The sequence below is a fragment of the Stenella coeruleoalba genome (genome assembly GCF_951394435.1).
Source record: "Stenella coeruleoalba genome assembly, chromosome: 1".
NCBI lineage: Eukaryota > Metazoa > Chordata > Mammalia > Artiodactyla > Delphinidae > Stenella > Stenella coeruleoalba.
The window spans coordinates 229,803-245,922 of record NC_137169.1 but is presented as its reverse complement, the minus strand read 5'-3'; the positions used below and the strand labels follow the sequence as shown (position 1 = coordinate 245,922).

The following is a 16,120-nucleotide window of genomic DNA, read 5'->3' as shown; positions in this document are numbered from 1 at the left end:
GAGCGCAGGGCCAGGCGGGGTTGAGCGCTGTGGTGTTGGTGTGGACAGACGCAAGCACCTCTTGCAAGTGTTCAGACTTTATTTCACGGTGATTGACACAAACACAAATTGGAGTTAGTAACAGGACTTCTGAGGCTCCTGCAGCCTCTGAGCCTGACAGCCTGGCTGGGCTGGGGGAGGGGCTGGGGGAGGGGCTGCCACCCCCGCCAGGACAGGTGAGGGCGGCTGGGGGGACGGGACCAGATGAGACCTAACATTGCAGTTTAAGGCGTCTCTGGCTTTGCAGCCGTCTCTGCCACCCCGCACCTGCCCCTTGGTGTTGCCTAGATGCCCAGCCCGCCCCCGGTCACTCCTGGATAAGGACAACCCCTCCTCACACCACAACTGGACAGCTTTGCTGTGCGGCGTCCTCAGCTGCCCTCGGGCCAGGACAGGAAAGACAACAGCCCTGCCACCCCAGCTGTCAAATAAAATCAGTACATAAAGACTCTGCGGTTGGTGGCCAGGCCTGGACGTGCATCCTCAGGAGGGGATGCTGGCCCCCCCCGGCAGGCAGGCAGTGATGTCCACCACATCACAAGTGGCCCCACGCCCTCTCAGGGCTCCTCGTGGGGCCTTGGGGGGAGGAGGGGGGACACAGCCATGTCCAGGGTGGCTGGGTGGATGGGCAGGGCCAGCTGCGGGCCAGGGTGCCCTGAACAGGCCTGCGCCCGGCCTCTGCTCTCCAGTGCCCTGGGACAGGTGGACTCAGCTGGAGGGAGGGGCACAGCATGGCGTCAACAGTGACATTGTTTCACAGGACTGGCACAGGAGGCCTGGGCTCGGCGGGCCCTGGTGAGGCTGGTCCCGCCCAGCATAGGCAGGGAGGAGGGGCGGCTCAGATGGGAACCCAGAGAGGCCCCGTGGGGCTTGCACAGAGGAAGGGCACCCTAAACCCTACAGTGCCTACCTGCTCTGGGGACACAGGCCTCGCCAGATGGAACATGGGCAATGTATGTACGCGGGGCCTCCGACAGGCTGGGGAACACAGGGGCCAGCACGAGTGGATACTTGGGGAAGGCACAGCCTGAGAGGCCAGGACACGGTGTCCCAAGGCAGAGGGGCACGTCCCAAGGCTGCTGAGTGCGCCAAGCCCTCCATGTGCAGCATTCCTCCCCCAACCCCTTGGAGTCCCTTGGCACCAAGTCTGTCTCTGCAGCGCGCCTGCCTGGACGGGAGGGAGGCCGGGCCAGCAGTCCCTCCGGCTGACACATAGGCAAGAAAATCATATCAAAAAAGCAACAAGTTTACAAAAATAGAAAATAATTACAGCAGGGTGGGTCGTGGCTGCATTGTGGCTCACGGGGCAGGACAGGGCCGAAGGTCCGGCTTGGTGACGGCATCCTCCAGCAGGTTCAGCGGGCGCCGACCCACCACCACGTCCCGCAGGCAGCCCACGAAGCCCGTGCCGTAGGCCTTGGGCAGGGCCTGGCCCACAGGCAGCTTCTCTAGGCCACCTGCAGGAAGACAGAGGAAAGGTCACCGGGCTCAGTGACAGGCAGGCCGGACACTGGCGGGCAGAGGGCCCCACTGCATCTGAATGACCAGGTGAGTTACCTGCAGCCCGCCAGTGCCCGGGGGTGACCAGGGGACCAGCAGACGAGCTCCAGCCTCCTGGCCCCACACCACCCAGGGCACAGCAGGGGCTAAGACAGGAGGGGAGAGGGCCCCACCCCAGCCAGCCCATCTGCTGTCCTGGATAGCACTGACACGGGTGCCACTCTTCGTTGTCAGCTCCAGGGGATGGGACCTGTCCCTCAGAGACCCTTCGCTGTCCCTCCCCTGGCTTCCCCCCCACCAATCACTCACCCAACCACAGGGCTCCATCTGTGTCCAGCTGCGTGGCACCCAGTGGGGAGGAACCAGTCACAGGGGCCTCATTGCCCACCTGAAGGGAGCCTTCCCTCTGTTCCCTGGGGGCGTGGTGGGTGGGGTGAGGCCATCAGGTGGCTCCAGGTCCTGGTCCCTCCATCCCTTTCGCCCCAACACCACACCCTGGGGACCGTCACCAAGTGTCACCCCTGGGGGCCAGGATGGAGTGGCACTGACCCCAGGAGAGCACGAGATGGCCAAGGGCAGGGGGACCTCCTGTGGGTCAAGCTTTGCTGGAGGGGACGGCCAAGGCTCAGACCAGAGGGACATGTCCCCAGCCGGCGTCTGGGTAGAGCGGGGAAACCCCTTTCAGATCAGGGGTTCCCTGGCCATCACTGCTTCTCCTGTACCCTCTCATCCCTCCTCCCGCGCTGGCAGTGACCTCAGGTCGGGCCACCAGCCCTCCTCGCCCTCCTCCCCCTAACAAACTCCTACCCTAGCCACGAGTGGCCAGGCATGCCCTGGCCGGGCAAGTCCAGGCAGCGCCCGCTGCTATTCTCGGTGGCCCCAGGCTCCCTGCTGACCTGTGTGCCCTGACCCGCAACCAGCGGTTGGTGCTGACTGGTACGGTGGAGCGCAGCACCACGGGCTGGGAGCCCAGGTCGTAAGCCAGTTGCAGGCGCCCGTCCACGATGGCCAGTGCGATGTAGTCGGCCCGCTCCGTGGCTTTGCCGCTCCACAGCACCAACCCCTGCGTGGCCTCGGTGCGCAGGCTCAGCTCAAAGTAGTTGCTCTGTAGCGCCTTCTCGCTGGTGGGCAGAGGGCTGGTCAGGACCTCTTGGGAGGGTGGTGGGGACGGGGTAGGGGTGGTAGGAAGGTGAGGGGCATGACTACAGAGGCCATGAGGGCTAGTGGTGCCACCGGGGCAGCTGGATGGGCAGCTGGTGGACACCACCAGTGGGACAGATGGGCCGAGAGATGGATGGTGGGAGGTGGGGCCAGACGGGCAATCAGAGGAGTGAGGTGGACAGACACAGGAACAGCTCGGCAGAGAGATGCTCAGAGAGACGGGAAGGCAACAGGCAGACGGCAGGGGCCAGGGGCCGCTGCTCACCTGGGAAGGGCCCTGGAATCCGGAGTTTCAGGGCTTAGATGCAGGAAGAGAGGGAGGCAGGTGAGCAGGGGCACAGACAGGCTGTAGTGTGGGGTGGGGCGGGACCCAGCAGCAGCCCCTCCCCACACCCCGTCTCCACCAGTGGAAGGCAGGCGAAGCAAGCATCCACGGAAGACACACAGGACCCTGGGGTGTCGGCTCCACCCACCACAGAGCCCTGGCCATGACACATGCAACACACATGGGCAGACACAGAGCTGGTAGGCACGGCCCAGGCCAGGTGCAGAGGAAACAGCTGGGGCACGGGCGACACGGAACGAAGACCGAGGGCCCCTGGTCGGGAGAGACCCCCGGATGGCCCCCCGTACACGTGGGTGTGCGCACACATGGGAGCACATGGACTCGTGTGCACACTGAGACACACGTGCTCGTGTATGCACACAGACACGTGGGCACGAATGTGCACGTTTGCAAGTGTGCGCACGCGCGCACGCTGTGCCGGTGCCACGCGGCGAGGGGAGTAGTTGCAGGGGGCATTCCACGCATCTGGGAAGGGGCGGCTCCCCACTTTCAAGCGGGGAAACGGAGCCCCGGCAGCACCAACAGCTCCCCCGAAGCCCCGTCCTCCTCCACTGGGGATGGAAAGTTCTGCCCTCGCCCACCCTTGGGATGTGCTGCCCGGTGGGTGGGGAGCAGAGGATGGTGACAGTGAGGGTGGAGGCGGAGCTACTTACGCTGGGATCTCATTGGTCAGTTCGCTTGGAATCAAAGAGACAGAGACAGTGAGAAGGAAGGAGGGTGGAGGAGGGGCGGAGGTGGGCACAGAGCCGGGGGCCGGAGTGGAGGGTCCCGCAGCTAGCCCTGTGCAGCTGCGCAGACAGGACCAGAGAGCGGAGGGCGGAGGGGCGCCTGGCTCCGGAGGGCACACTACCTCTCCGCCACGGCGTTGAGGTACTCGATGTAGGTCCGTCCGTCAAAGGCCAGCGTGTCCAAGTCCCCGGCCGACTTCTCAATCAGGCCTGAGAGACAGCGGGGTGAGTGCGGTCTCGGGCAGGCTCCCCCCGCCCCGTCCAGCCTTGGCCCTGTGCCAGAAGCGCTCACCCTTCTCGCAGTGCAGCCCTGAGAAGCCCCCAGGACACAGGCACTCGTAGGAGGCCTCCCGAGGGAGACAGGAGGCCCCGTTGAGGCAAGGGTGACCCCCGGCCTGGGTACAAGGGTGGTCTGCAAAGGACGAGACACCCACCGCCCGCACCACGTGCTCCCGGGTCAGCAGCTGGCGGCCGTTCAGGGAGACCTGGGGACGGGAGCGAGAGCCTCTGTCCAGCCTGCCCGGGCGGCCCCCATCCCAGGAGGACAGAAGCCCCTCTGGGATGGGCCCTTCCTCGAGACTGTGCCAGGGCGCCGCCCCCGCCCCACGCACCAGCTGGATAGCACCATCCAGGCCAGAGGACACGGCGGCTGCCCGGGCCAGCTTGCTGAAGTCAGGGGCCCCCCCCACGTAGAGCGGCTCCTTCAGGTTGAGGACGGTGTGCGGCACCTGGGGGGAGGTGCAGCGGGCTGAGGGGTGTGGAGCCCACCCACCGGGCAGGAACAGCTCGAGCCCCAGACCAGGGCCCGCCCGCGGTGATGACCCACCCCGCGCCCTCCAGCCTGCTGGAAGCAGCGTTCATCACAGACACGGCCACACGGGCTTAGTGGGGGCGGAGCTACGCTAGGGGCGGAGGCGGCAGAAGAGGAAGGAGGCAGGATGAGAGGAGACGGTACCTTGCGGGATTTCTGGCATCCGGAGAGCGGAGAGCGGAGAGCGGAGAGCGGAGAGCGAGCGGGGTGGGGTTGCAGAGCGAGGGCCAGGGAGCAGTGAGAGCAGAGAGGAGACACAGACAGAGGCCCAGGGCAGAGGAGAGAAAACAGTCCAGTGAGCTCAGGCTATGGGGCGGGGCCGCGCGCCTCCCGGGAGGGGGAGGGCGGCGGCGAGCAGGGGGGCAGCCCTGGAGACACTCGCTCAGCTCACCGGGGACTCCCCCAGCACACGGGGCCCATCGTTGACCCGCATGGCTCCTTTGCGTCCGTTTCGCTCCAGAGAGACCCTGGTCCAGGCGCCCAGGGCCACTGGCTCCTTGCTCCTGGAGGGGGGGTGGGGCGCCGTGAGCGCACTGGGCTTCTGCCGGCCTGCCCGGCAGGGGCCTGAGGCCAGCCCCCTGCACCCCGCGCGGCCCACCTGATGACCGCTGCCCCCTTGCCCAAGTCGTAGCGGAACTCCAGGACACGGTCGTGAAGTGCCAGCGACACGAAGTCGCCCTTGCCGTCTGTCTTCTGTCCGTTGTAGAGGAGCAGGCCGCTGGGACCCCGGGCCAGGAACACCACCTCCAGCGCCATCTTCTCCCTGGGGTCACATGAGGGCAGGCAGGGGTGTCTCGATGCCCCCTCACCCCATGGCTGGATGGGGTTGGGGGCCGCTTCCCCTCGTCGACCCCTCTGCCCAACTGACCCCAGGTCCCGCTCAAAGGTGTGCAGGCCTTTCAGCTCCAGGTAGGAGAAGCTGCTGAAGTCGGCCAGGAGAGGCTGGCTGTTCTCGCGCTCTGCGACTGCGAGGACAGGAGACGATCACACAGGGTGCCGGGCCCCGAGCCCAGAGCCCCAGAGCCCCCACCGCCCTCCCTGCCCTGAGCACCGCTGTCCCCACCTGTCTGGCAGAGGCCGCCCTCCCGGCCCCGAGGGCACTCGCACTTGGCCTCGCCCTGGGGCAGCACGCGGCAGGGGGCTGCCCCGTGGCAGGGGTTCGGCTGACAAGGGTCCTTCTCGTCAGCACAGGTCGGGCCTGGAGGGAGGCAGGTTGGGGTCCCGGGAGGCCTGAGTCCCAAGCACAGACACACAAGTCCCCCCAGCACCCGGCCCAGGGCCCGCCCTCACCAAAGCGGCCGGGTGGGCACCGACAGTGGAACATGCCGGCCTCCAGGGCCTGGCACGGGGCCCCGCCGAGGCAGGGGTTAGGCACACAGGGGTGGTCCCCGCACTCGCCCACTCCAGAGCTTCGGGTCGCAGACCCCTGCCAGTCACTCAGCTCCAGCTGCTGGTTGTTGACGTCCAGCAAGCGGATGCAGCCCCTAAGCCCGACACCGACAGAGGTCCGCTCGAGCACCCTGCCACCGAGATGAGAGGGTCAGGGGCCACAGGCCAGAGACCAGAGCTGTCTGTCCTCTCTCGCAACCAGCTGTGCCACTGGCGTCCCTCAGTCAGCCGGGGTCGTGAGTCAGGGCTGCTACCCGTCCCCGACCCCTCTTTTGGTCCTCACAAGATGGACAGTCAACCCACAGAATCAGGAGGCGGGTTGGGCTGAGTCAAGGGTCGGGACTGAGGGTCAGGGCCAGCCCAGCCCCTCCCTGGTGATGACACGGCAGCTTGGTCCTCAGCATCGGGACAGAATCAGGATCACGGTCAAGGGCTGGGGCTGAGGCCAGCGTCACAGCCGTGGTCCACACCCACACTTCCAACCCCTTTGCTATCCACAGGGAGCTTGGACCTCCTGGATGCCACCCCAAGAGTCAGGGATCAGGGCCAAGGTCGGGGGTCTGCGGTCGGGGCCACACCACCCTCCTCCATGCTCACACGGAAGCCTGGTCCTCCGGGACGCCACCCACAAAAAGGTCCATGTCCAGGTTGAGACCGTCAGTGCCACTGGGGCTCTGGCCCAGGACAGGGGTCTCACCGTCCACCGAGAGAGTGCCCTGGCGCCAGTGCCGAGACAGCTCCAGGTGATGCCACCGGCCGGGCTGCACGGGCACTGAGCTGGTCAGCACCGCGGGCCCCGAACCTGTGTCGAACCTGGGGGGCGGGAACAGGCGCTTGGGACAGCCAAACGGAGCCAGGACCACGGGCTGGCCCTGCCCTCCAACCCCCACCCTCATCCCTGACCCCCCCAACCGCCCGCCACCCACCTGAGCTGCACGCGGCCCCCCAGCAGCGCCAGTGCCAGGAAGTCCTTGCCCCGGGCATTGCCGTTATACAGCAGCAGACCCTGGGGCTCCAGCGCCCGGAATTCAAGCGCCAGACGCAGGGTGTGGTAGGCACGGAGGGTGGGGAAGGCCAGGAAGGAGTGGCCCCCGAAGGCCGGCACGGAGGGGCGTGGTGCTGCAGGAGACGGGGGGGCAGTGGAGGGCACAGAGGACCCGGCTGCCCGGGCTCTGACTGCCGGTCCGGAACCCCCAACCCTGTCCCCAGCGCTGGGCCAGGGAGTCCAACCGGCCGCTCACCCCAGCCTGGCCCCCCTGCCCGGCCCCCCACTCCCGGCGGCCCGGCCCTCCCCAACCTGGCCCCCTCTGCCTCCCTGCCCCTCCCCCGCGTGGATGACCTTACCCTGCTCGCAGACAGCGCCCCCCCTGCCCGCTGTGCAGCGGCAGGTGAAGTCTCCACCTGAGCCCTGGTCCTGGCAGGTCCCCCCGTGGAGGCAGGGCTGGGAGTCACAGGGCCTTGGGGGCTGCAGGATGCCTGGCGGCGAGGGCCGGTGTGCAGGCATACGGCTAGGGGCAGGGGTGGAGGGTTGGCGCGCGGTGAAGGGCACTGTGATCCTGCTGACGGGCCGGCTTGTGTGACTGGGATAGAGGGCCCGAGGGGTCACAGCTGAAGGTGGCAGGTGGGCCACAGTGGTGGCTCTGGCCGTGGCTGCAGCAGGGGTGGCTCCCGTGAAGAACGCAGGAAACCAGTCTGGGGGTAGGGGAAGCTGTCAGGATCCGCAAGGAGCAGGGATCCCAAGCGCAGTGCGCGGCGTGGGGGACGGAGGGTGGGGACAAGCTGTGGCTGGCGGCCGGACCAGGCTCTCACCGAAGTCCATGAACCGCACGTGTTCCTGCAGAGGCCGCCTCACGCCCAGTGACCGGCGCCTGGATGCCTGGATCTGCCGGACCAGGGCCTGGCACACATCGGGTGCCCTGAAGGCTGTGGCTGGTGGAGGAGGGACCCTGAGCATGGTGGAGGCCAGGGCAGCCCCCCACTTCCCGGAGGGCCTGGGGTGGGGGCTCACTGGGGTCGAAGTGCACGTCCACGATGGCTCGGACGGAGTCGCCGGGCCCCAAGTCCCGCAGGCGGACACTTCGAAAGTCCTTCTTAAGGTCCGAGTTCCGGAAGAGATCATCCAGCTGCGGGTGGAGAGTGAGTTAGGGCTCCGGGGAGCTGCCCAGGCTGGACTGTTGGGCCCTCCTTCCGCCCCCACAGCGCTTCTCTGGGTCTGTCCTGGGAAAAAGGCCAGTGGCCGGGTAGGGGCTGCCACCCTGGCCACGGCCCCACACTTACCGCGCTCTCGATGCTCCTGGCCGTCTCCCCAAACAGCTCGGACTTGGGGTCGGCCATCTCCGGCGTGTAGAACAGCTCCTGCCCCTCGACCCCCTCGAGCTCCAGCACACCCTGGAACACCCTGGTGGCTGCGGGGGAGGGAGCAGTGAGGTCCTGCCCGGCACCTGCCTGGCCTCTGGGCCAGCCGTGGGCACAGGCCCCAGCAGTGAGCCACGCGGGGTGCAGGGCGGGTGGCGGTTAGTCAGATGGTCATGAGGTTAGTGCGGACCCCGGGGCAGGGCTGGCATCGGTTACCAGACAGACTCCTCGGAGCAGTGCCCCAGGCCGGCTTGCACAGGAAAAACAGGTTAGCCACGGGGTCCTGGGCACCCACGCGTGTGCGGGGGCCGAGAACACACGTTACGTGTGCATGTACTGAACCCCCAAGACCGCTTGCACATGTGTGCTCAAATCAGAAGATCACAAAGCCTGGGTGCCCACCTGCTGGACAGGCCTGCGGCCGGGAGGAGAGACAGCATCTCTGGATGTGTCCAGGCCATTCCACACGCTCCACCCAGGCCCCCGGCCACCCACTCACCAGGACAGTTGGAGCCCTCTGCGTCCAGTGAGGGTGTCTTGCCATCTGAGCAGCAGCCCATAGGCGAGTTGTAGCAGGACGCCCTCTCCATGGGTGGCCCGGGGGTCCCAGCGCTGTCTCTCTCAGGGGGCTCGAGTCCTGGGGAGGTGCCGTCTGAGCCCAGCCCCAGATGCAGCCCTCCTGGGCCCTGCCCCCACGTCCCGGAGCCTGTGCTCACCTCCTGAGCCAGCCGCACTGGCCTCCAAGTCACCACTCAGCTCCTCGTCGCCGCTCCCATCGGCGCTGCCAGATTCGCCAAAGGCAGATGTGGCGAGGCTGGCTGCCGGGGAGGGGGCCGTGGGAGGCATGGTCAGCACAGGCCTTGCAGCGGTCCTGGGGACGCTGGCAGTGGTCCAAGGTTGCGATGCGGGTCGAGCGGTGCTGCTGGGAGCCGGGGGGAGGGCGCCGGGTGGAGGCAGCAGCACCTTGCTCAGGTCAAGCCCTGAGGGGGCCACAGAGGCAGATGTCGGACGGGGGCCGGAAGTGATGTCTTCTGTAAGGAGAGGAGATTCCAGGTGGCGGGGCCGGTGGTCAGAGCAGGGTCAGGCCTTCCTGGTCAGTCTGGGGCAGTGGGTGAGGCCTTACCCTGGCAAGGGCCGAGGCTCTGGATAGAGATGTCCAAGCCCTGGCGGCAGGCGATGGTCCTCAGCTGGCACTCGTCGCCGTAGGTGACTCCATCTGACCCACAGACCTGGGGCACAGGACACGGATGCTGGGGGGAGGCCCCTCCGCACCCCTCCACCCTCCACACTACCCATCCCTCACCTTGGTAGCATTGGCCCCTGGACAGGCGGGTGTTGGGCATACGCAGTGGGCGGAGCCAGCCTCCTCCACGCAGGACGCCCCGAACTCACAAGGCATCTCAGCACAGGTCTTGGGTGCCGGGGAGTCTGGGGCACAGACACGGGAGAGCCCACTGGCTCAGGAAACCCCGTCCCTATGACGGCCTCATCCCCAGCACAGGGGGCCAGGGGCAGTGCCAGGTCTGGCCCTCACCTGTCTCACAGCCAGCAGGGCCCAGGGCACGGCCGTCTGGACACTGCCCGCACCTGGGTCCGGCCACCCCGGGCTTACAGGAACACAGCCCGGTCATCTGTTCACAGTCGTCCCGCACGGCCCCCTGGGGGTCACAGCTGCAGGCTGGGAGGCAGGAGAAGAGGCTGAGACCTGTGTCCGGCTTCCCCGCGGGCTCCAGGGCCTGGCCCAGCCCCTGCCAGGGGGGATGAGGAAAGCAGGGACAGGGTGGGCAGGCAGCAGTGCTCAGCTGGGGACCGATCGTGGGCCCCGTCACTCACGGGTACAGCCACTCCGGCCATCGGTGACAATGCCACGGAAGTTCCAGAAGCCGGGCTCGCAGCGGTCACACTTGAGGCCCCCCACGCCCGGGCGGCAGGAGCACTGGCCTGTGGCCGGTTCACAGGTGCCACCGTAGGAACCGTGGGGGTTGCACTGGCACGAGCCTGCAAGGCCAGGGCAAGGCAGGGTCACCGCAGCTGCGTGGCTCTGCCTGGCTGCGGGTCAGGGCCAGGCTCGGGTACTCACTAGGGCAGCCGGCCAGGCCCACGCCCCGGGCAGCAGTGATGTTGTCCAGGCAGCAGCCGTAGGGGCTCTGAGCGCAGTGCAGGGGAACCGCAGGCAGCAGCGGGGCCAAGGTGGGGGCTGCAGGGAGGGGCAGGGGTTGAGATGCCAGGCAGGGCCAGACGCTCCACCTGGGCACGGCCCCTCTGCCTCAACCGCCCCCGCCCTCACCACTCAGCCCTCCAGGTGCCGGCTCCCACCAGGGCCCATGGGTCTGCAGCTCGGGTCACAGGCGGGAACCCCATACCGCACATGAGAACAATGACGTGTCCGCACACCGAGTACCAGCAACATGTGAAACGCCCACAGATCGTGGGCGTGAAGCCCCGTGCACACACGTACAACCAGAGCCACACGCTCGGATTAGCAGGCCTCTGCAAGGTGGCACGCACACGTACACCACATTCCCCCGCGCACAGACGCACACAGGAGCGCTTGTGCGCGCACAAAGATACGACGATTGCCGGCCACCATCAGTCTCCTCCCAGAAGAAAGAGTGCCCGGAGGGTGGGCCTCGCTGGTTCCCTGATGCCCCCTTGCACACAGTAGGTGCTCAGTGCACACTTGCTGCCTGGCAGGTACACACGTCCACGCACCACAGCTGCACAAACGCGGATATACACTGACAGCACACACTGCAAACACGATACACGTGTTCACACACGCCCACCACAGCATACACGCAACAACTTCGAACAAGACATGGAGCCCCACAAGCCTCACACCCGTGGGCACACGTACCTTTGAACAGGCACATGTGTGCCCACACACAGCCGGACACGCCCGCACGCCCACTCACCACTGCAGGCTCCCTGGGCCACGACGTACAGCTCTGGCCGCGATTCACACCTGGCCTTCTTCAGCTCACACTCGGTGCGGTAGGTGACCCCGTCCGAGCCGCACACCTGCAGGAAGGGTGTCAGGGCAGGTGTGGGCGGTCACGGCTCCTGCCTCACTGCCCAGTGGGAGTCAGGGGAGGGGGGGCCTCACCGGGCTCCTCAGGACGCTCTGGCAGCTGAAGTCGCAGACGCACGGCCCGTCCTCTGAGTCCTCATCCCAGATGCCGCCTCGCTGCCGGCACAGCTCCTGCCCACACTCACCGTGCTCTCCAGAGCCCGAGCCTCCCGAGCCGCACTCGGCTGTGGGGAGGAGGCCAGGTCATCTCGGGGTCCCGGCCGAGGCTGGCGCCCAGCAGCCCACACCAGCTGGCCCCGAACCTACCCTGCTCACACGGCCCCGCCCGGGCCTCCTCTATCTGCATCTGCTGCTGGCAGGCCGCCTCGCGGAGCTCGCAGGAGCTGCGGTAGGTCACGCCGTCGCTGCCACACACGGGGCCGGGCGGAGGGCGCTCGCACCGGGGACACACGCACCGCCCCGCCGAGCACACGGCCCCGAAGGCGCACACTGTGTCTCCGCAGGTCTCTGCAGAAGGCGGGGCCGGGCGGGGGTCAGCTGATACTGGGTGGAGGAGGCACGGGACCACAGCCCGCCGGGCGCCCCCAGCCCCACTCACGGCAGGGTCCAGCCAAGGCCACGGGACCACAGCCCGCCAGGCGCCCCCAGCCCCACTCACGGCAGGGTCCAGCCGAGGCCACGTGCAGGCTGATCTGGCGTGTGCAGGCGTGCACGTGCAGCTCACACTCGCTGGCATACGTGCGCCCGTCAGAGCCACACACGGGCTGGGCCGAGGCCACGCACTCGGAGGGGCACACGCAGCGCCCGGTCTCAGCCTCACACAGGGCTCCAAAGCGGCACTGCCCACAGCGGTCTGGGGAGGACGCTCCATCACCACAGTGGCGAGGGCGGCCACCCCCCAGCTAGACCCACTCACCCACCACTGACCACAGGGTCCTCGGCGAGCCACCCGGATCTCCCGCCCAAGGGCGCAGGCCGTAGCCTCCAGCTCGCACGTGCTGCCGTACGTGACGCCGTCGCTGCCACACACAGGATCGTAGATGCCTGAACACGCTCGCTGACACGCACACTCGGCTTCCCCATTCTTCACAGCACACATCGCCCCGAATGGACACTGCACCCCGCGGCACGGGGACGGGGGCTGGTCTGGGGAGAATGTGGGCACTCAGCAGGGTCCCCACCTGCTCTCCCAGGCGACGCGCAAAGCCCCCAGCCCCACGCAGCAGACCCTTTCCCAGGGTGGGGATGGTGTGGGAAGAGTGGACCAGGAGGAGGGCGGGATGCGCAGGACACAGCAGAGAAAGGGACAGACGCGGACACACGTGGGCAGGGACACAGACTCAGACGGCCCCAGGTCCCGGCGTGAGTGTGGGGTGGGGCTGCCCTCTAGACGCAGGAGCGTCTGGACTGGTCTCAGGGGCTGGTGGGAGGGCCAGCTTTACCAGCCCACCCAGGCCACTGACCCTTGACCACCAGCAGCCCTGGGACACCCATGCGTGGGGGCGGGGGTGCTCTCTCTGTGGGGGGAGGAGTCTGCAACCCAGAGCCACACCCAGGGCCACACGGGGGAGGAGGTGTCTGTCCACTTGCTCTGAGGACCGCAAGGCCAGGCAGCAGCGAGCCACCCCCCCCTGCCGCGCGGGGGGCAGACCTCGGGCTGTGGGCTCCTGGCGGCAGGCGCGGTACCTCATCCTGCCAGCAGGTCAGGCTGGAAGACACAAGAGGTGGACCCAAGAGGGAAGGGAGAGCAGAGGAGAGGAAACAGACGCAGAAAGAGAGACCGGAAAGATGGGCAGACCGGCCGACGGGGACGGAGGTAGAGGTGGGCAGAGCCCCAGTCCACTCAGGACGCGCTGTCTCTGCCCATTCCTGGTCCCTCGAAGCCCGACTGAGACGCTGCCTCTAAGGGGGCTGTGTGTCCCAAGAGTGTGGCACCCGGAGGACTTGAGGGCTGTCGGGCAGGTCCCAGGGAGCCTGCCCACGGACCCCTGCCTCTGCCGCACATCCTCCCAGGTGCTGCAGGCACGTCCCTGACAGATGCCACCTCCCCAGAGCCCGCTGACGGGCAACAGCCCTGCCAAGGCTCCCCAGAGTGACCAGCTGTCGCCCACAAGCCCAGGGAGGAGAAGCATGACTCAGGATGGAGATGGCATGTGATGACAGGCAGCGGGGACTGCCGGCCCAGCCTGCTCGCAGCACGGAGCCCACCCACGGTGCTCACCACACGGGCCCTGGCGTTTGGCGGGGATGCTGCGCTGCTGCTGACACTCGGCCTGCTGGCGCCAGCAGTCATTGTCATATGTGTGCCCGTCGTGGGCGCACACGGGTTTGTAGGCCCCATCGCAGATGACACGGTCGCAGGAACAGCGGGGGCGGCCTCGGCGGGACAGGCACACGGCACTGAACTTGCACGCCTCTGGGCACTGGTCTGGGGGGGCAAGGAGATCAGAAGAGCCAGAGTACCACGCCAGCCCCCACGCTGGGATGTGCAGGGGACCCACGGGCACACGAGGTGATGAGTGGGGACCCACGAGGCATGCAGGGGAGGGTGGGCACAGGCGGGGCCCTGGGTCATGCAGAGTGCCAGGACGGGGCCCTCCCCCAGGAGCCGCCCACCTCGAGGCTGGCACTGGCCAGAGCGCACTTTCTGGAGGAGGAGGCCTCGGGTGGCCCCGGTTCGGCCCATGATGCAGTCGTTACCGTAGGTAACCCCATCATCCCCACACACGGGCGCCTGCCTCGGAGGGCAGCTCTCTGGCCGCGGGAGCATCTCGGGGCGCCGCGTGCGTGGGTCCACACGGCAGATGAGGCTCAGGTCGTTGAGGGCGCCCTGGCAGGGGTCTGGGGGCGGGAAGGCGGAGGTCAGGGCACTGCCGCAGTGTGCACACACTGACTGAGGTCATGCTACACGCGCAGGGGTAGCGCTCACCGCAAGGGCCGTCGAACTTCTTGAACACGTTTTCCTGGTGGGCGCAGGCTTGGCGCAAGAGCTGGCACTCGCTGGGGTAGTCAGTGCCGTCGCTGCCACACACGGGGCCCTCGGGGGCCCCGAGGCACGTGGCAGGGCACAGGCACGTGGCTGTCAGTCCATCTGCGGAGCGCGCACAGGTGCTGCCAAAGCTGCAGGTTACATTGGAGCAGGGGTCCCTGGTCCCTGTGGGCGGAGCAGGGTGGGGTCACACTGGCCGGCGGCCGGCCCTCCGCGCACCCCCTCACCGCAGGCCCCGCCCCCGCGCCCCCCCAACTGCAGGCCCCACCCCCGTCACCACCGTCCCCGCCCCTCTGCATCCCCCTCACCAAGGCCCCGCCCCGCACTCACCGCAGGGCCCCCGGCGCAGCAGGCGGATGCGCCTCTGCTGGCTGCACTGCGCCCGCTGCAGCTCGCACTCGTTGCTGTAGGTGGAGGCATCCGAGCCGCACACGGGCGCCACCACGCTGGGGCAGGCGCTCTTCTTGCACACGCAGGAGGCTCGGCCCGGCTCCTCCGCGCTGGGCTCGCAGACGGCGCCGAAGCCACACAGCATTCCTCGGCACGCTGCGGGTGGGGCGGAAGACGCGACGGGGTGGGTAGGGGCCCGGCCCCTGCCGCCTCCAGGCCCACGGTCATCATGCACACAGTCCAACGTCCGCACACCTGCCAGGATCTTGCACGGACGGTCACACATGCACATGCGTGCCCACCCATGTTCGTACTGGCGCTCACAGGAACCCCGGGTGCGCCCATCACAGCCAGGGCCTCGTGCCCTCCCCCTCTCAACAACCTCCCTCCCCCCCGCAGAGCCTTCTCTGCCCCCGCCCCCCTCAGCCCCGCAACTGTGGAAGGGGCATTGCATCTGCTCCTGACCCACTCCCCACACAGAGGACAGACAGACAGCCCCCAGGCCGACTCTATCACAGGGAATCAGCATCCCCACCTCAAAATCAAAGCCCCTCTTCCGACTGTGACCTACTCCTCAGAACCCCGGACCGCCCCGCCCCCTCCCTGGGAGCTGCTCCAGTGTCCCCGCCCACACCTGGCCCCTGCCACCTCCCCAGGGACCAGCTCCTCTGCCTTTCATGGACCGGCCTGAGGTCATACAGCTGCAGGACAGGGGGTGGGGTTATCTGAGGTCAGGTCACATGCTCCACCCTCGGCCCAGAACCCAGTGCCCTGCCGGCCCCCACCCCTCTCTTTTCACTTCTTCCCCTTCCTGCTTCTCTGGAGGCCTCCCCTCTCCTCAGGCCTGTCCCCACTTGGGTTCTTGTCTGCCCACTCCCCCACCTGCCACGTCCCCACAGCCAGCCTCCCCCAGGTCCGTGCTCTGCTGTGGCTCGTGGCCTCCCTGCTGCAATCTCTCGCTGGGGCCCCGCGGGTACCCACACACCTCATCCTTCCTCACCTATCCTCCTGGGCCCCCACCTCAGGAAATGTCGCCGCCCCCACCCCCTCCCCAGGCCCCGCTGCCCCACCTCACACTCAGCATGCCCTCCTCAGGGACCCTAGCACACCGGGCCCTGCGGACCCGACCGTTTTCTTCTTTAAACATTGTAGTTCTCAACTTTGCAGTGTCGCCAGCGCACACGCGCTCACTGAGTTGCAGAGCCGTCAGGACAGGCCCTCCTGGGCACAGTGTCAGGGCAGCGGGCAGGCTGACTCCTCAGGACTCCCACCCAGGGTGACACCCCCATAGGCGGGGCAGGCCCATTACCGGCTGCGGCTGTCTGGATGCAATAAATGTTTAATTGGGTCCACTTATCATTAATAAGTTATGGGGGTCGGG

At 67.5% G+C, this 16,120-nt stretch overlaps 1 protein-coding gene across 1 annotated transcript in view; it reads right to left on the bottom strand.

Annotated features, from left to right (window-relative positions):
* Positions 1-75: 75 nt before the first annotated feature.
* AGRN (agrin) overlaps positions 76-16,120 on the bottom strand; it is a 32,536-nt gene continuing 16,491 nt past the window's right edge. The window contains exons 4-36 of the mRNA XM_079938645.1: positions 14,680-14,895; positions 14,290-14,514; positions 13,977-14,201; positions 13,582-13,788; positions 12,288-12,506; positions 12,019-12,213; positions 11,667-11,867; positions 11,436-11,584; positions 11,245-11,350; positions 10,410-10,526; positions 10,163-10,327; positions 9,864-10,007; positions 9,633-9,757; positions 9,453-9,558; positions 9,046-9,360; positions 8,829-8,966; positions 8,252-8,379; positions 7,983-8,097; positions 7,784-7,903; positions 7,319-7,666; positions 6,901-7,093; positions 6,572-6,787; positions 5,876-6,105; positions 5,649-5,783; positions 5,454-5,550; positions 5,184-5,348; positions 4,977-5,088; positions 4,386-4,502; positions 4,067-4,259; positions 3,897-3,984; positions 2,436-2,660; positions 1,849-1,952; positions 76-1,496 (exon numbers count right to left, since the gene is read on the bottom strand). Coding sequence (XP_079794771.1) covers positions 1,339-1,496; positions 1,849-1,952; positions 2,436-2,660; positions 3,897-3,984; positions 4,067-4,259; positions 4,386-4,502; positions 4,977-5,088; positions 5,184-5,348; positions 5,454-5,550; positions 5,649-5,783; positions 5,876-6,105; positions 6,572-6,787; positions 6,901-7,093; positions 7,319-7,666; positions 7,784-7,903; positions 7,983-8,097; positions 8,252-8,379; positions 8,829-8,966; positions 9,046-9,360; positions 9,453-9,558; positions 9,633-9,757; positions 9,864-10,007; positions 10,163-10,327; positions 10,410-10,526; positions 11,245-11,350; positions 11,436-11,584; positions 11,667-11,867; positions 12,019-12,213; positions 12,288-12,506; positions 13,582-13,788; positions 13,977-14,201; positions 14,290-14,514; positions 14,680-14,895 — 5,597 coding nt within the window. The 3' untranslated portion in view covers positions 76-1,338. The remainder of the gene's footprint in view (positions 1,497-1,848; positions 1,953-2,435; positions 2,661-3,896; positions 3,985-4,066; positions 4,260-4,385; positions 4,503-4,976; positions 5,089-5,183; positions 5,349-5,453; positions 5,551-5,648; positions 5,784-5,875; positions 6,106-6,571; positions 6,788-6,900; positions 7,094-7,318; positions 7,667-7,783; positions 7,904-7,982; positions 8,098-8,251; positions 8,380-8,828; positions 8,967-9,045; positions 9,361-9,452; positions 9,559-9,632; positions 9,758-9,863; positions 10,008-10,162; positions 10,328-10,409; positions 10,527-11,244; positions 11,351-11,435; positions 11,585-11,666; positions 11,868-12,018; positions 12,214-12,287; positions 12,507-13,581; positions 13,789-13,976; positions 14,202-14,289; positions 14,515-14,679; positions 14,896-16,120) is intronic.